Raw genomic sequence first — 18,160 nt, forward strand, 5'->3', positions numbered from 1 at the left:
AGCCCGCATGAATCGAGAATAGACGGAATAGACCATCCTACAACTATGTACGAAGATCCGCTTTGCAGTTCTATCCCTACTAGTAATGCTGCTTTTGCATTCAAAGGCAGTCCAACTGGATCGGAACGAAGCCTTGCTCATCCGTGGCTTATAGTTCACTAGTTCGTTGGTATGTACTACACCACCCATCCTCAGATGATTTGATAGTGCGCATCGATTTCTGCCTGGATTGGATAGTGTCGAAGCAAGCCAGGATTGTAGGGCCTAGTATGCATGCATGACGAAAAAGGTTAATCCAGATTAAAACTAGGATGAAAATCTTGATTGATTGATTGAAGGAAGAAGATCCGGGGCTGAGAGCTATCCCGTGGACCCTACCAGCGGCCATGCCCGTACGACCGATACTAGGCGATTTCAAACGCTCGCATTCACGAATGGTCCAATGTTACCCAAAAGGCAAAGAGAAAAAAATAATAAATAATAAATAATAAATAATAAAACAATAAAAAAATAAAATGAAAAAAAAATAAAAATAAAAAGGAACATAAGAAATATGGTCTCCAGTGTGGCCTAACACTTGCTAGCGGTAAGTTACCGCTCTCTGCTTTGACAGATAGTTAGATCTAAGCCGGTGGTGGCACGGGCGAAGATCTGGATACAATAGTGTAAACTCTATCGTGAATTTTCAGCTCTAATTGTACACCGCCACAGAAACTCTATACCATATGCTAGATCTCACAATTCTAATCCAAGGCTACGACAGTTATGTGAGCTAATTTTGGTGTTAATAATGGCAATGGTGATGAGGACAGGATTTGGTCTTTACGCAGGCATCCCGAACGCTCCAGATTGCTCGCAGAACATACACGTTGAATTGGCATCTAGGGGTTTTTGGGAAATTCGAGGGTAAATAACTCTTACAGATCTAAGTAGGCTGGGAGGGAGCGGAAACCCTCACCGTGTATCAGTGGAGGTAAGGGATAGCCACTATTTCCGTGAAAGCCTCCGTCAATACGTAGTCATTGAAGGGGTTGGGGTGCCATGGAATAGTAAGTCAGCGAGGCTAACAAACCTTCCATGTCTTACAGAAATCCTATGTTCTTTCCTTTCTTTTTCATCATAATCGAGAAGAAATAGCGGTCAGAATTAGTTAATGCCTTCCCAACTGTAGGTCTTTTCCACTCCGGGGCGGTTGATCTTCTTGGACCTCTATATAAGAAGCTAAATCTTCTGAATGTGCATTGATGATAATAACTTCTACTACCATCTCCCATCTCTACTTCAAGATCAAACAGACAAGAATAAAACATGATTACTTTCCCCAAGACCTGCGGAGTATTGCTACCACACGCTGTTGATAACTTGGCAGCGACTAGTCCCTGTGCTCTCTTCTGCGTGCACCCAAATTCTTCGGATATCTCCGAGGGATGGCAATGTGTTACTTTCAAAAGTCTTGCCAGGGCTGCTGATTATCTGGCTTGGTGGATTGACAATAAGATTGGGCAAAGCAAGAGCCTTGAACCTCTGACTTATATCGGTGCAAATGATATCCGCTACGCTATTTTTATTCTGGCTTGCTTGAAGACTGGACATGTGGTGAGTGGATGTAATCGTATGAGTAAGTTTCAACAGATCTGAAGTGCTCATATACTGGACAGGCATTCTTCCCATCTCCAAGGAACCAGGTGGAGGCTACGTTAGGCATGCTTGATGAAACAGCTTGCTCCAAGCTGATTTTCAGCCCCGAACGCCAAAGGGATGCCACCAGTATTAAGGAAGGGAAGGCTGATCTAAAGATGTGGGAAATTCCGCCGCTCTGGGAGCTCCTGCATAGCAATGCCGAGCCATTTCTATTGAGCAAGACTTTTGAGGATGCCGAGAATGAGCCAGCAATCATTATCCACAGCTCTGGGTCCACAGGTCAGCTCATTCAACCCTTGAAATTTAGAAACACCGGCTCATTCGAGATAGGCAACCCAAATCGCGTATATTTGACCAATGGCTATATCTCGGCTCTCAACAACATTGCGAAATTAGCCACACCCCTGGGGAGAACTAGCGTGATGCCTAGCTCAGTGGGAGGCGGAGGTCCAATTCTCTCCATGAGTCCGTTCTACCACATGATGGGTCTCTACATGTTTACAGAATCAATTTTTCACGCGACTCCGTTTATTCAGTTCCCGAACAGACCAATGACTGTCGATTTATTCAGCCAAATTGTCAAGGCTACTCGACCAGCTAGTGCAATGCTTCCTCCGTCAATAATAGAGGAGTTAAGCTCATCAGAAGAAGGGCTCAAATCATTGCAAAGCCTCCAGGCAGTTATCTTTAGTGGGGCACCGCTCTCGCCGGCAGCTGGCCATAAATTGGTGGGCAAAACCCAGCCCTGTTCTTTTCTTGGCTCTAGTGAGGCTGGTGTTATTCCGGTTCTAGCAGCAGAGAACAAGCAGGACTGGCAGTATTTTGAATGGAACCCGTCGTATGGTGTTCAGATGCTACCCGTTGCGAAAGAATTGTACGAGCTCATTATCTGTCGGCCCGGAAACAGCAATCGTGATCTCCACGGTATCTTTCACGTCTTCCCTGATCGTTACACGTATCCCACCAATGATCTCTTCAGCCCTCATCCTACCAAGCCTAACCTCTGGCGGTTTGAGGGACGGCTTGACGACGTTATCGTGCTCAGTAACGGCGAGAAGTTCAATCCAACCTCAATGGAGAAAACGATTGAGGGCCACGCATTGGTTTCAAGAGCAGTTATTATCGGCCAAGGAAGGTTTCAGGCCTCGTTGTTTGTCGAGCCCAAATGGGACCAAATGGGTGAAACCTCAGAAAATTCCTTTCTTGATCAGATATGGCCGGTTGTACAGGAGGCTAACCGACTTGCTCCGGGGCATGGGAAGCTGTTCCGGTCCAAACTCGGCATGGCCTCCAAGGCCAAACCATTCAAGACATCTCCCAAGGGCTCAATCTCACGTCGACAAGTGGCCTTTGATTATGCTCAGGAAATAGAGGAGATTTACGCCCGTCCGGACATGGAGTTCGTTGGAACGCTACCCAGTGATGCTACTACGCTGGACTTTTCCAAGTATGTTCGACAGGCTGTCTCATCTATCCTTCATACCGAAGACATTTCGGAGACCGTCGATCTCTCTTTGCAGGGACTAGACTCTTTACAGTCTCTGCGTCTGGTAAAGATTCTGCAGGGTGCACTTCATTCATACTACCCCAGTAGTCATGTTGAAGCAATTACCAGTCAACGTTTGTATTTCTGTGCAAATATTGCCAAAATTGCCGAGTTTATGCATTCTGTGGCCACTGGTGGCACTGGCGGTATCGAGTCAGGTCCCGTCCTTGACCAGTCACGTTCAAAGATATTTGAATCTTCCGTCAAGAGATTCACATCAAGATTTCCCACGAATCCGATTCGAATCACGAAAAAGAGAGACGGCACAGGGCAGACGGTGCTATTGACAGGTTCAACAGGGACTTTGGGCACCTATCTTTTGAGTAAACTTATCAGTGATCCAAAAGTCCGCCGAATTTTCTGCTTAAACCGGTCCGAGGATGTGTTGTCCCGACAGTGCCGGAGTTTCGAAGAGAAAGGTATTTCTATCACGCCGTCCGCTCTTTCCAAGGTCGAATTTGTTCAATTCAAGCTGGGGCCTGAATTACTTGGTCTGGATCCGCCAAAATACAACGAACTCAAGCGATCCGTCGATACCATATTCCACTGTGCATGGAATGTGAACTTCAACAAAAGCCTAGCTGACTTCGAAGGTATCGAGATCATGGGGCTTTCTCATCTACTAGCCCTGGGTATAGAATGTGAAAATGAAGCCCATTTCCATTTCATCTCATCCATTTCGACCGTTGGAAGATGGGGCACGAAGAATGAGTACAAGAGTGGGGTACCGGAAGCCATTGTTGAAGAAGCATCCATGGTTCCCTTGCAAGGATACGCGGAGGCAAAGCACGTTGCTGAGCGAGTCTGTGCGGCAGCGTCCTCACGTTCTGGCCTCCCTGTTACCATTTACAGAGTCGGGCAGCTTGGAGGTCCTACCACAGAAAAAGGTATCTGGAATAAACAAGAATGGCTGCCGTCCCTGATTGCAACTTCGAAGACGATTGGACACATCCCGCAAAACCTTGGCCAGGTGCCAATCAATTGGATCCCAGTGGTACGTATGGCACTGCGGTCGACAGGCTGGTGATAAGAACTCACATATATGCCAGGATATGCTTACAACAATTGTCCTTGAAATTGCCGATTCGTGTCGAGCCTGCGAAATAGAAACAGGCACTTCACTCTTTAACCTTGTTAACCCGACAGTAGTACCTTGGGAATCGCTCATCCCGACAATTCAAAAGCGATTCCCCGTGGAAGCGGTTGATGATAATGCCTGGATCGCGCATCTCGATGCCGTTGAAAACCCGTCAGACGCTGACTTTGAGGATAAGCCAGCGTTAAAGATCCTCGATGTCTATAGACGTCTGTTTGCGACAACCACATATCCCAAATTTGACATCCGAACAGAGAAAGGACAAAAGGCTAGCGATTCCATGCGCAAAATTGGGCCAGTAGACGGACACCTGATGGACCTTTGGATGAACCAATGGCAGCTTTGAGAGGAGATCCAGATTGTGGGACAGGGTTATTCGGGTCCATATGGAGGTCGCTGCCGCTAGGGTATACGCCAACCTACAGACTTTACACATCATACTGGGTGGCTGGCCTAATGCTTGGAAGGGGCGGGCGCTTGATTTCGGCTTGAGAGATTAGGTTACTCAACTATCCTTTTCGCTTCTTAGTAAAGGTTACCTCTGAATGGCTCATACGTAGTGCTTGTTTTACTATTTCAATCCACTGCTAACGAATTTATATGGAAAGCCTATGCTCGTTTTCGCTTTTTAGCATCCCTGGCCTCCCCCGTTTTCAGCGCGGCCTTACTAAATAAAGTATCTAGCTTTTGTTGGCCCTTCTCAAGCCGATCGACTTTGACCTTCTCACTTGCTAGTACTGGAGGGAGTCCTTGCACACGGTTTCGTGCGTCTTCTAGCAATTCGACCTCCCGTTCTCGTTGACCCCGCACTGTCGGGATGGACCAGGTCTCGGCAGTGGCCGACTTATGCGCCAACTTGTATTTGGCGCCGGTCAAATGTGTCGCATAAGTGTTGGCATCGACTTTCCGCACGTGCTATGACAGCGTTTAGTCACTCCGACTCCTTGCATTCATTAGTGATCATATGTGCGTCTCACCTGATGCCCCACGATGAGCCAGTGATATTCGGTCCCCACGGGTGCTCCGCTGCCTTTTGGTGCATTGCGTGCCCGTCTCTTGTTCGTCTGGAAGTCGATTCGCCATAGGTCAGGCTCCTCTTTGGTCTCCTTCCATGTACCTGGATCGTAGTTCCAAGTATGGGAGCCTCCGACTGCCATGCCGGAATATAGCTGGCCCTTATATGCCTTCAGCGCATTGTATCCTCCGCCCGCAGCATACGACTGCTTTGATGGCGCGACCATATTATCAGCAAGTCCATCTTCTAGCGGATTCTCTTCCTCATCCAGCACGGCGGGGTCCATTGACTCGGTTGAATCAAAACTGGCCATAGGACTAGCCCTGCCATCTCCACTGGTCGAATGATTGTTGGAAGGTACTGTGCGATCCTTGCCTGCCATCTCTTGAACAGCAAAATAGATAATTGCTTGACTTGTCGCTAAATTGAATGAAGGTCTGGTTAAGATTGACTCTTTATCATTCCAGGCACCGTTCAAGAGCTTGGGCATGATGTCATGCTGATGTTATATGCATATATACCGGACAATGTCCGGCAACTTTGGGCACCTTCTTCCGTTCTAGTATTTGCTGTGGTACTTCCCGCATACACCGCCTTCTTTTATTATCCATACCTATTTTATCGATGAGGTGAACCCACGCTCCCCCCCTTTCTCTACTATCCTCTACCCAGTAACGGGTATTGGATACAAAAGCTGGCACCTGTTAATAAGGAACTTCCTACGGGAAAATCGGACGGCGGAAAAAATAGTGGGCCCCTTGGAACACTAAGGCACTACAGTGCAAATACTTGTGAACTGACTGTAATAGGGTAGACTACAGTATTAGTCGTCTGCAGGCTTTTGTCTGTGTAAAAGATTACTTTGGTTTATCTTACCCAGGAACAGATGAGGGACAGTCATATGATGAAAATTATTATTGCATTATCCTTAGTACCCGTTGGCTATTCAAATATCAATATCACATTCTCTACTTTGGACTGAGCCCAGCGTGGCGTGGAAATACCATCATTATTTACCCTGAGCCATCTCAGTCCGAGAGATGCCGTATCTCATTCTACAAGGCTAGCAAGGTCAATCGTTACTTAACAAAGAACACGGACTTTGGCTATATCATTCAGAAATGTAAACTTGTGTAATACAGAACACGCAAGGGATAGATTTGGAATGCTTCAAACGAACTATTCGGCCATATTTGATGGGCTTGTTTGTTGTGAGGTAAAAGCCACACGGCAGGTGGCGTTACACAGCATAAGCTTCAATAAATCCTATTTGAATATAATAATTTGCCCGCCAGCGTGAAGTACAGGGAAACTAATCGCTGTATACCAATGGTAGGTTCTACGTTTCTGTTTTTTCATAGCTAAACATCGTTGTCAGTTACCATTTTTGCCGGTATATTTGCTTGGCCCCGAGCATTGAAAGCATAATTCTCATACGTCATGAAAAGCATTCTAGATTCACCTTCCTGCATAGAGACAATCCGGTGGAGTCGATTGAGGTTAGCTGGATGATCAACCCCACCCACTGCCGAACAACGATTTGGATTGGTATAGGATCGACACAGAATCTGCACCGTCTCTGTTTCTCACAGTACTCAACAAAAATTGCTTTTTTTCCATTAAAGAGTAGCCTACCCCTGCCCCTAGCGAAAATCCTGCATTCCTACTTGGGCTTTTCCATTCTATTGCAGATATCTCGTCGCATGGCCACTAAATTATGTGGTGCCGACCGCATTGGCACATGAGCAATTTATATAGAGAAATAGAATATAAATATAACATAACCCCCACCACAGCTGCCTCCGGGAAATCAGAACCTTCCTTATCCTTCTTGAAGACAGCATGCATTTCAGCCAGGTAGCATTCCTAGCCCTCCTCTCTTCCACTTCGGTCGTTGCGCAGTCTGGATTGGACGACTGGCGTGATGAGTGGGTAAGTTATCATAGTACCAGTCTACTATCTAAGCAAGCTTTTCCAACATTCTGATGTCTCTATTTTTAGCCCCGTCTCATCGACGACACTGGAAGGGCTGTGTATATTCTGCCCGACACTCAATGTCACGCGGTTAAGGATTTGAAAACCTTGGAGGGCCAGACTATTGAGTATAAATCTCCCTTAAGGTTCTGATAAATATAGCTTATACTGACCTGATTATAATTTCAATAGGCTTGGAAATATTGAGGAACTATACAATCGGCATAGTGTCTTTTGTGAACTTTACACGTGAGTCTCCAATATGGACATATTGGATTTATCCTAAATCATTATATACAGGTCTGAAAATTGCAACGACGACTCCGTAGTTTATGAAAACGCGGAGTTGGAAGCTTTCGCTACGGAGTGGAAAAATGTCCAGATTAAGGGTGCTTTATGCAATGACCATTGACTGGCTCCGTATCGCGGTTCATGTCAGGGCGAGATGGAGCTTCGGATAGGGGAAGTCTTCATAATGCAAGGCCCAAATATAGGTGATGCGTAATGTTACGAATGGGATTCTCCAATTATCTGATGTGGTCACTTGCTGAGGGATATTCGTAGTGATACCTCAGCTCTCATCTTGTTTCGCTCTTCTTCAGACTCAATATCTTCATGGAATGTACCCCGCTTCTCTCAGAGCTGCCTACGTAACACCTAAGAGTATTGTCTATATAAATAAGCATGTCACTAGCGATGGAAAGGAGGGAAGACGGCACAGGTAGCATATTTTTAGTAGTTTCGTATAAAATACATCAAAGTCCTACTCATGAACAGCTAAAGGAAGACTTGATTTAATCTAGCTAGGTCAAGAACGGATGAAGTGGTTTTCGATTGAGGGTCATACGGATGCTAGGAAATTAGGAAATATACGAGACCTCCAATCTCCTCGTTCCTGGAAGCTTGATTGTGTGAGGGCACGGGGTGAGCCCTAGGAACAGAGAAGGCAAGGATGCGCAATGAACCAAATACGATTAGGACCTCACAAAAGTTTTTGCGAATCTCGTTTACAGAAAACGCGGTAAATGATCACAAGCAATACGATATACCCCTCGTGCTGGGCGAAGTGGGTTGCTCACCGGGAAATGTTTCCTCTTAACTTCCTCGGTGCTGCACTGTGGCAGTCTGACTTTTTCATATGGACTGTTCTTGGTAGTTATAATGCTTTCAATTCATTTCGCGTGCTTGTCGCTCATATGAAAAGCTCTGAAGGGAATCACCATGCAGTCAAGTACCAACTGTCCCTTCGTACTCTGGTACGCCGACTACGCCAACAAACTAGGTGCTGTCCCTCCGCCCGCGTTCTACGGTCTTATCTGTGTGGCTGAATTTTCCGGTGCGCGCTAGCTTACTGGGGGAGGTGCGCGATTCGGGTTGAGAGATAGAAGATGCGTATATTTTTTCCTTGAATGGATGGATAGACCATAGAGCTATAATGTAAATAGTGCCCCCATTTACCACAGTATCACAAAATCTTCGCATTCAGCGCAGTCGACCATGCTTGATCTGACAGGTTTTGGCCTCCACGGTGGCCTTCCACGGTGACCTCCCAGCGGCCCATCGCGGTCTCGAGTGGACCCGCCCGCACGGACCTGTCGAAGGGGAGAAATTAGGGCTGGCTTTATAAATCTCACGCTTCCCCTCCAGGTTTCCCTCACAGTCTATTTTTCTTGCGTCTCTTCTTTCCCCCCTTATATACCAACTCACTGCAACCACCGGACACAATGTCTACGCTCGCACTGGATGTCGACGATGAGCTGAAAGCTTTCTCCTTTACCAGCAAAGCCCACCGCGATGTCTATCCTGCCATCGACCCTTGTCTTGCTGGCCATTCTCAGGCTGGGAAGGTGATCATCATCACTGGCGCTTCCAGAGGGATTGGGAAATTGGTAGGCTTGACCATTGACTTCCTGTAGCAGATAGGAATTGTCTTCCCCCTCGCGCTTTCCATTTCCCCAGAAGTGAGACTTACAGCCTTTTAGGGCTTCGCAGCCTCATTCGCGCGAGCCAATGCTGCCGCCATCGTCTTGATCGGACGGTCGGCTGGTGATTTGGCCGAGACGGAGAAACTGGTCAACAGCATCAACCCCGAAACAAAGGTCCTCTTGATCTCTCTCGATGTCACCAACGCGGCTGGCGTGACCAAGGCATTCGAGGACATTGTTGCTCGCTTTGGAGTGCCTCATGTGCTTATCAACAATGCCGGCTACATTAACCCGCTCGACCCCATCGCCGATGTCGATGTGGATTTATGGTGGAGGACTCAGGTTGGTCCGCCCACGCAACCGATATTCTCAGGATGACAGCCTCAAACAGTAATCGACTGGTACAGGAAGTCAATGTCAAGGGAACTTTCCTCATGACCAATGCTTTCTTAAAAGCTACAGGCAACACCCCGTCGACCCCCACAACAATCGTCAATCTGACTTCGATGGCCGCGCAGGGATTACCGCCGGGCATGAGCTCCTACTCTCCTGCCAAGATCGCGATTTGCAGGTTCACTGACTATCTCGCCACTGAAAACCCCAACATTACCTCTGTGAGTCTTGATCCGGGTCTTGTGCCGACGGATATGGGACACAGTGTGCCATACCTTGCAGGATATTTGCACGATACTCCAGAGTTGTCTGGATGTGTTGCCGTGTGGCTGGCCAGTGGCGACAAAGCGTTCTTGTCTGGTCGTTATATCGCCGCGAATTGGAACGTAGAGGAGCTAGAGGCTAGAAAGAAGGAAATCAAAGACGGTGACTTTTTGACATTTGGACTCAGGGGCAAATTTGGTATCCCCGGTGTTGTTGTCGAAGGGCACAGAAAGTAGATCATGAAGCCAGCTAGAGGGGACAAGGAGGTGAATTTGGAGCGGGCATGCAGAGACGAGAGCAGTGGGGTAAAACGGAGGAATGAGAAAGAGGAACATCATCTGGGGTTACAGAAGATCGAATCATCAACCACGCGCAATTTTTTTTTTTGGATTTTCCCCACACGCCTTATATCTATTGTGAAAGTAGCGATGTAGGCCGATACCCATCCAATATATCATATGACGCGGAAAGTTGGCAATTCTTGAAGTGATAATGAATATTGCGGGGCTAATCGTGGGTTTGTTACACGTCCGATTTTGTCATGATAATTGCATTAACCTCAACTCGGGCCAGGAGACCGATCGCATGGCCCAGTCAGCCGCTGTTCAACTCCTCACCGCTGGTAATCTCTAATCGCAAGCACACATGTACCAATAAGCGTGAAAAGCTTGTCCCTAGGCCCTAGTCTGCGGTGAGTGGAGCAGTGGATGACGCGGAAGAAGACGTTGATCTTTGGGGAGCCAGTCCACTTGGATGGAGCCAGGAAGAACACCAATGGCAGTCCCCGTTGATGTTATGAAATTGGGGCTCTACATGCCTCGCCCGAAGGATATCGAATTGACTTGAAAGGACTCGGGACGATCGTTTATTCGCCGATGTTTTCTGCCTCACTACAGCCCGTTGCCATGGGAGCTATCGACCCATGGAAAGCCCGAGAAGGCTTCACTCAGAGAGGGCGGGGCTGGGCGGGGTCGAGGAAACCGTTTTGATTGAGGAGAAACGAAAAGATTGATCTGAACAAAATGCGCGTCTGCTTGTAGAGCTCCTGACTACGAGGGGTTTCTCAGTAGATAAGAATCAGCTGGGTAGTAGGACTTGGAACTGAAGTCGCATACATCACGGGTCTAATTGGGCTTTTGGCCCGAGTCGTATGCACATGTTTTGGAACCAACACCGCGGTACTGCTCGGATACGTCACAGCCGACCGACGCGACCCAAAGCTTGGCCAGCATGTCTCACCAGAAACCTCCGCCTTTTCCCACGAACCATCTCCACCCCTGCACATGTCTCGATCGAGAAAGGAGGCAACAATAGTCACTGTAAGCGATCCTGAACCCAAGCATGTACGGAGCAACTCAATGTACGAAATAATAACACTCGCTCCTAAAGGGATTGGCTCTATTTTTAGACGCGGCATTAGCTGACGCACCTCGGTCCCGGCAAACTGGCTGAGGCGGCCGTGGCGTCCCTTGGCGATCTAGCCGACCGTTGGATCGGTGATCGTCTGAATCGCAGAGATTAAAGCAAAAAAAGGACCGACTGATAGCGATAGCGGTCTTAATAGACACAGATCAAACAAGAAACTAAATTCATTCCCAACGCCAAGCTATGCGCAAGTCAATGTCAATGTCCATGCAAGCCAGCCCAGCCAGATGTAAATACAGAAAAGCTGCGAGCTCGCCGATTAGATGGTAAGTAAACCGAAGTGATGACGCATGCGCAGCACAAATGCACAAATAATATGTTAAAGGCAGACAGACCAATCCACTCCAGAATATAATAGCACAATGCTAAACGCCAGGGCAAAAAAAAGAACCCCCCAAAAAACCATATCAAAGGCTCCGAAACACCTTCTCTTCTTCAGATGCGTGAGGGCGTGGGCATGTGGCATTCGACAGGTGGCATGTGGCGGATATGTATGACTGCCAACGGTGTGATCGGCGCTGTATGTCGCAGCTTGCCGGCGATCCCCCTTTGAATGATGACATCCCCTCCTCTGATTGTTCTAGTCCTCTTCCTTTTTATGTTTCGTTCATTTCATCCACGGGCCCCAACTTTGAGCACCCGGTCACTTCCAGATGCCACCTCGGATCTTGGCAACTATGCGAGGTTCCGCAACTTAGATGAAGGTCGTCTGGCTGTGGCCACACTGCATCGACGACCCGATCAGATTCGGCGAAGAGATGCTCGCCCCCTTCGATCCGCCCGCAGTCTTGCTGCGCGCGGAGAAAATCGACAGTCGCCGGCCGAGTCTCCGGCTCAGACCTCGGTGCGGGCTGGACACGGATATGGCGGACATGGGGCGGGAGCGCGGGGGCAGGGGCCCCCCAGCAGTCTCCGGGCGCGGAGCACCAATGTTGGCGTCCCCTAGGAAAGTCGAGCGGCGCTTGATCTTGCTGGCGGCGGAGCGGGTGGGATCCAGCTGCAGGGAGAAGTCCTCCTTGATATCGTCGAGCGCGTGGGAGACGCGGCGCAGCAACTTGGGCTTCTCGATGATCGACGGCTCGCGCTGCTCAATGCCGTAGAGCTGTAGCGGGGTCTCCGCACTGTCATCCAGCGGCGATGAGTAGAAGCGGCGGTATTTGATGGGCATTGGGATGCCGCGTGGATGCTGGGAGCCCAGCGACAGAGTGGACAGTGGCTGCGGGTGCTGGTAGGGGAGGTGACGCTCCGAGGAGGAGGCAGAGGAGGAGTAGGAGCTGTTCGTGGCGGAAGATGATGTCAACATGGCTAGGATTGACTAGTCCCCCCGGAGAAGGTGGTGGTAAGTGATAAGTGATAGGTGACTGGAGGTTGGAGGGAGCCCTATGTTTTGTGTCCAGGCGGTGGTTGAGGAATCACAGGCAGGGGAAAGATCGAGGGGGGAGGAGTTCGGGTCAAAAGAGCAAAGGAAAAAAAATAAATAAAAAAAGGTGCCATTGCAAAGCTGAGCATCACATTCCGAAAAAGACCAATAAGTAAAAGTGGATCAAAGACATGGAGCACTTTAGTTCCCAAGCTGCGAGGCGCGGGTCCGCGTAACACATTGATGACTGTAATTTCATGTTTCATATGCGCCCCTCCCCCATGAAATAAAGCGGATAATGACAGCAAATCCTTGTGGAGAATGAGAATGCTTTCACATCATTTGGCATAGATGGTTCGACAGGGGGGATATTCACTGGTTGGCTGGTTAGCTGCTGTTGTTGCAATGTGCGATGTCCCGAGTGGCCCTCCCGGCACTTTCTCTTCTCCCGTCCAAGCGGAGTTGCTCTGTATCAGATCTCACTTTCAACTAGACAGTATTATTGTCTTGAATCTGACACATCATGGCGGACTTTGCTCTGCGTTCACCCGCCCATTCGATGACGCGGCACTGCCTCCCCCTCCCGCCTTGGTCGTTCACTTCCTGGTGGTTCTGACACCTGAAACAGCTCTACGCGGTTGACGACGTGGACGCAGCGCAACCGGGGAACCGAGCTTTCACCGCGTCCCAACAGTTCGCCTCGAGACTCGCAAAGGGGAGAAAGCTGTGGATTCACCCATGGTTCCCACTGGGATCGTCGGACACGGGCCTTTTATTGGTCCGATCCCCACTCAGGGGGGCCTCTTGCGCGAGTTGGGACCTTGGGATGCGAACGAGGTCCGCTTAGCGCCGAAGCGATTGCCAACGCGGGTGAGGCGTAGGGATGGGCGGCGACCGACCGTGCGAGAATGAATGGTCGACAGTGTGTCGGATGCTACAGGACGTCCCGAAACTGGGGCCCACCACCTACACTGCGATTCTTTCTCGAACCCATAATGCCAAGATATACCGTCCGAGCTTGAAGAATAGCCTCGGAATATCGATTTTCCTGTAAAGTTACATGTACCGTATTTTATACTCGTCATAACATGGCTCATGTCTCGCCGCTGTCGGGCAAGCCGTGATGCTGTAGCTACGAGTACCGGACCGGGACGGCCTGCGGTCTATTATTCGAAACCAGTTCATCCAGTCGCGACACGATATCGTGTATAGAGAACCGCCCAGGCCGGCATACTAATTGTTGAATCCCGCAAATTTTCAGCCTTGGACTGTGATGTCGGTTGACTGTCTCTATTTATATTCCGCCACTCAATGCACCTCCGGGTTGAGAAGACATATGTCCACGTGTACACCTGAGTGTTCGTACTGAATTGGGCTTGAGATAGTTGCGTCTTGCAGTTTCAGGGTGGGTGGTTCCTGAAGCAGGCATCATCCCTCCAGTCCTAGATGGTGGCATACGGCAGTTTACAAACCGCAGAAGATGAAATCATCAAGGACTTCAATGCATTTGAAAATCTCATTACTAAAGTTACTTTTCACAAGCTCATTACCCTCCTCTGGCTTTTGACCAATTTCGCGTGCCTTACGGATCATTAAACATAAACTTAGTCCTAATACATGAACATAGCTACAATCACAGAGAAAAGCAAAATAACACTCACGGCACTAGCTTGCAGAGCCTTTGCTTCACTTACACTGGAACTTCCCATAGAGGTGCTGCTTGGGCTAGAGCTGCTTGGGCTAGAAGTGCTTGAAGTCGAGGTGCTTGGATTAGAGGTGGTTGAGCTGGAAGAGGCTGAAGACGAGCTGCTTGCACTGGAGCTGGTTGCAGAGGCGCTACTTGTTGATGAGGAGGCACTGTTCGCTGATCCTAAAGTACCTCCTTGAACACTAGCCGGGGTAGAGCTTCCACTGACTCCTGCTGCTGCGGCTTTGAATAAAGCAAGAGTATCTTGGCCACCGGCACTGAGAAAGAGACATAGCATCAATATGGTTGATCGTGATTCTGACGAGAGGGGTTATCCTTACGGCGGGTTAATCACCGCAACCATGCCAGCCTGACAGTGCCCAAGTTGAGCGCAGTATAACCAGATAGGATTTGTATCATTCACCGTAAGAGTGAAGACCGTATCCTAGATTTTTGGAAAAAAAAATTATAACGTCAATATCTCTTCTATATCGAATGGAGTTTGCAAGACTGACTGATTCACCACTTGTAGGTGCTACAAACCCACTGAAAATACCCGTGTCGCTCGAAGGATGACAAGGGTTGGCAAAGGACGCCTGAGCGACCGAGTGGTTTCCCGGATAAAAGTGGAATTCAACTTTATTTCCTGGTGATACAGTGAGTGTATCCGGCTTAAAAGTGAACCCAGTTTCGCCCACATCAACGGACTGGACTGTTTTTGAGCTGGATGAAGAACTTGATGAAGATGATTGAGAAGTCGATGACGGGGTTGTAGTCGTTGTGCTGCTTTCGCTTCCGCCATACTGGGCATTGAGTACTGGAAGCCAGAAGAGGGCCAGGATGACGTGGAACATTCTCGTCATTTTTGCGGAGGTTGATAGACAATTAACAAGACAGAAAAACAGTGCAGAATCAAAGAGACCCTAACCATCTTATTACAACCTGCTAGATAATTGTCGGTTTAATATAGACACAGACCGCTGACCTCACGACGAAATTAGATGGCTAGTCACGGAAGTAGCAAATGCAGCGAACTTGGAGGAAAGTTTAGCATAAACATGGATTGCCGGATAGCACATGGTCCCCATTTAGCTATTGTAGTCTGATTGCCTATTGGTCCTTGGGAATAGGTAATGTGGACCGTGGTACTCATCTCCCCGCAGTTTTCACATCACATGACGTCATTACTTTGAGAGTTCTTGAGGAGCATAGCCCCATTGTCACTGGCAATTTCTTGGTATTGCTCTATATCAACCACTTATAACAGTGTGCTTGCATTACTACTGGCTCCACTGTATTGTCAGTGCCGAGGCTATCCATGGAGCGACATTCAAGGCGCCCCAGAGCATACCCTATGGGGAAGCTGGCCAGGTAAAGGTATTCCCCCTCCATCCGTTTGCAGATAATGATCACAGTGCTTATTCGGTATCCTGAATGATTTCTGCCATGCCCGCTGGTAGCTATGTATAGACTAGTGCTTCAAATTTCGCTCCCGAGGTTGTTCGAAATTCTGTCTTTAAAGAATGTCAGGACTTTCTTGCTCCTGCCTGGTCCTCCTTTACGAGATATTAGAAAAAGAATTTTCACCTGGCTGTCATAATGCAAATCACATACCTTTTCTTTTGGTTTTCGTTATGGATTACCCTCACAATCGCCCAGTTGCAGACCTTTGCACCGCCAGGTCAAAACGAGATAACTTACGCCGTGAACATCCCTCAACAAACGGCCGCCTCTGGCGAAGGCCCCATCTATTTCCAATTGAAATCTACACGCGAGCTTCAATGGTTTGCATGGGGCCAGGGATCCCGGATGCAAGGAGCAAATATATTCGTTATTTATGCCTCTGCCGACGGCAATAATATTACCGTCTCCCCCCGGTTGGGCGTGGAGCACGTCGAACCGCTGCATAACCCACAAGCTCGTGTTTCGATCTTAGAGGGTAGTGGGATTAGTAATGGGATTATTACGGCGAATATTCGCTGCGATAGTTGCATTACATGGCCTGGTGGGCATGAAGATATAACAAGCTCGTCTAGTCCTTGGGTATGGGCTTTCAAGAATGGGCAGCCACTCGACACCGACAGCTTATCGGCAACAATCACAATGCATGACAATTCGGGCATTGCATCTCTAAACCTCCAGAAAGCAACCGGCGGTACATCTGAAAACCCTTTCTTAATCTCTTCTGGTACGACCACCAGTTCAGGGCAGTCGATCTTCTATGATAACTCTCCTTCCGTGCATAAGAAAAGAATTGCCCATGCGGTTATCATGATAACTGTATTTGTCATTCTCTTCCCTTCATTTGCACTAGCACTGCACATTTTCCCATCTTCTACAACAGTGTGGGTCCATGCCTTCTTGCAACTCTTTACCCTTGCCCTGGCAATTGCTGGTCTTGGTATTGGCATCTCAATGGCAAGGGACCTTCACTTAATACAAACTTATCATCCAATTATTGGCATGGTCGTTGTCCCATCCCTTATCCTTTTTCAGCCTGCCATGGGCCTCCTTCAACACCGGTATTTTGGCAGAACCGGAAAGAGGGGATTGTTTGGTTATTTGCACCAATGGTTCGGCCGCTCTATGATCATTCTCGGTATCATCAATGGTGGGCTTGGCTTCCGCCTCACTGGAATTGGCCTCTCAATCGCTCCTACTGGGGCAGTTATTGCATACAGCGTGGTCGCTGGAGTCTTTGGAATTGGCTACTGTCTGACGATTCTTGTTCTTCCATTGTATATCCGGAGAAAGGAATTCCGAAGACAGTCTTCTTGATCGAGGCTGCTACAAGGGCCTTCAACAATTTGATGAATTATCGTTCTCCTTTCCCAGGCTTGGTATGGATTGTTGCTAGAGTACACTGTACAGTCCTTCCTCAGATGTAATTGACCCTACCTCCACGGCCGATAGCTACCAACTGCTAAATCCTACCTGTACCTAGCCAACAATCTAAATAAATAAATCATATCAAAATACACAGAGCGTAGGCCTGTAGGGGAATATGGGGGAAAGGGGTAATATCCTATTGCATTTAATATGCATCTTATAGTATAACAACACTAGTAAGTAATATAGCTAGAGGTAAAGAGCTCTCGCTAGCAACACACTCGCGTATCTGCAGTCTCCGAAACGATACTAAGTGGTTATATAACCGTATTTCCCTCTATTTCGCGCTCTACATTCATCTAATCTACATATCCTAGAAAGAGACTATCCGTGACCCGGAAAAATGCACAATTCAATGCTCCGGTCAGCCATATACCCTAAGCGCCCTTCGATCGAGAACTTATATATAATACTATTTAAGGGAACTAAGTATTTAGAAAAAACTTTGCTTAGCCTTATTAACTATAAGAGGATTTGTGAGACGCTTCGAAGGCTTCTAAGAGACTTTAATCTGGGACAGTCACATAATATGGAAGGAGACGACATGGAAGATTCCGGCATGTAGTAGTCAAAAGAGAGCTCATCTCTCTTTTGTCCTCCTCTTCCTTTCCTTCCTCAGGTTCGATATCTTCGTTGAATGGAATCTTCTACTTGATGACTTGCCTAGCGTAACAACAGGGTGCAGGCAATTATTGGGTGGTATAGTAAATATTAGGGGCTTTTCTATATTAGTGCAATTGAATATTACTAGCAGAAAGGTCTTGCACGCCAGCAAAATAGAAAGAGGTCAAAAATTTAGTGACACCCCTATACTGAGTAGATAGAAATTTACAAACTAAGAATACCTCACTATAGTGATAGGTAATTTATGTAAAATGAAACAATACAGGGTCCTACTGCAGGGATACTCCGGACAAATTCCCAGGATGTACTAGTATGTCTTGG

The 18,160-nt window shown here is 48.0% G+C and overlaps 8 protein-coding genes across 8 annotated transcripts; 5 read left to right on the top strand and 3 right to left on the bottom strand.

Moving 5' to 3' along the window:
* Positions 1–1,308: 1,308 nt before the first annotated feature.
* Positions 1,309–4,629, top strand: N7482_009974 (uncharacterized protein; the record flags this gene model as incomplete). The annotated part of the gene is made up of 3 exons (XM_056692098.1): positions 1,309–1,596; positions 1,659–4,181; positions 4,237–4,629. The coding sequence occupies 3 exons, from the start codon at positions 1,309–1,311 to the stop codon at positions 4,627–4,629; spliced, it is 3,204 nt and encodes a 1,067-aa protein (XP_056539804.1).
* Positions 4,630–4,892: 263 nt separating this feature from the next.
* On the bottom strand, positions 4,893–5,584 carry N7482_009975 (uncharacterized protein; the record flags this gene model as incomplete). The annotated part of the gene is made up of 2 exons (XM_056692099.1): positions 4,893–5,198; positions 5,261–5,584. 2 exons carry the CDS (start codon positions 5,582–5,584, stop codon positions 4,893–4,895), a joined length of 630 nt encoding a protein of 209 aa, XP_056539805.1.
* Positions 5,585–7,140: 1,556 nt separating this feature from the next.
* Positions 7,141–7,684, top strand: N7482_009976 (uncharacterized protein; the record flags this gene model as incomplete). The annotated part of the gene is made up of 4 exons (XM_056692100.1): positions 7,141–7,230; positions 7,300–7,400; positions 7,465–7,521; positions 7,573–7,684. 4 exons carry the CDS (start codon positions 7,141–7,143, stop codon positions 7,682–7,684), a joined length of 360 nt encoding a protein of 119 aa, XP_056539806.1.
* A 1,312-nt stretch (positions 7,685–8,996) lies between these two features.
* On the top strand, positions 8,997–10,090 carry N7482_009977 (SDR family NAD(P)-dependent oxidoreductase; the record flags this gene model as incomplete). Its single annotated transcript, XM_056692101.1, has 3 exons — positions 8,997–9,161; positions 9,255–9,539; positions 9,605–10,090. The coding sequence occupies 3 exons, from the start codon at positions 8,997–8,999 to the stop codon at positions 10,088–10,090; spliced, it is 936 nt and encodes a 311-aa protein (XP_056539807.1).
* A 1,883-nt stretch (positions 10,091–11,973) lies between these two features.
* On the bottom strand, positions 11,974–12,582 carry N7482_009978 (uncharacterized protein; the record flags this gene model as incomplete). Its single annotated transcript, XM_056692102.1, has 1 exon — positions 11,974–12,582. The coding sequence occupies one exon, from the start codon at positions 12,580–12,582 to the stop codon at positions 11,974–11,976; it is 609 nt and encodes a 202-aa protein (XP_056539808.1).
* A 1,503-nt stretch (positions 12,583–14,085) lies between these two features.
* Positions 14,086–14,526, top strand: N7482_009979 (uncharacterized protein; the record flags this gene model as incomplete). The annotated part of the gene is made up of 2 exons (XM_056692103.1): positions 14,086–14,166; positions 14,353–14,526. 2 exons carry the CDS (start codon positions 14,086–14,088, stop codon positions 14,524–14,526), a joined length of 255 nt encoding a protein of 84 aa, XP_056539809.1.
* Positions 14,527–14,663: 137 nt separating this feature from the next.
* On the bottom strand, positions 14,664–15,189 carry N7482_009980 (cupredoxin domain-containing protein; the record flags this gene model as incomplete). Its single annotated transcript, XM_056692104.1, has 2 exons — positions 14,664–14,771; positions 14,842–15,189. The coding sequence occupies 2 exons, from the start codon at positions 15,187–15,189 to the stop codon at positions 14,664–14,666; spliced, it is 456 nt and encodes a 151-aa protein (XP_056539810.1).
* Positions 15,190–15,925: 736 nt separating this feature from the next.
* On the top strand, positions 15,926–17,104 carry N7482_009981 (cytochrome and DOMON domain-containing protein; the record flags this gene model as incomplete). The annotated part of the gene is made up of 1 exon (XM_056692105.1): positions 15,926–17,104. The coding sequence occupies one exon, from the start codon at positions 15,926–15,928 to the stop codon at positions 17,102–17,104; it is 1,179 nt and encodes a 392-aa protein (XP_056539811.1).
* Between the last annotated feature and the right edge of the window lie 1,056 nt (positions 17,105–18,160).

The sequence above is a fragment of the Penicillium canariense genome (assembly GCF_028826845.1).
Source record: "Penicillium canariense strain IBT 26290 chromosome Unknown utg000007l_segment0_segment0, whole genome shotgun sequence".
Lineage (NCBI taxonomy): Eukaryota > Fungi > Ascomycota > Eurotiomycetes > Eurotiales > Aspergillaceae > Penicillium > Penicillium canariense.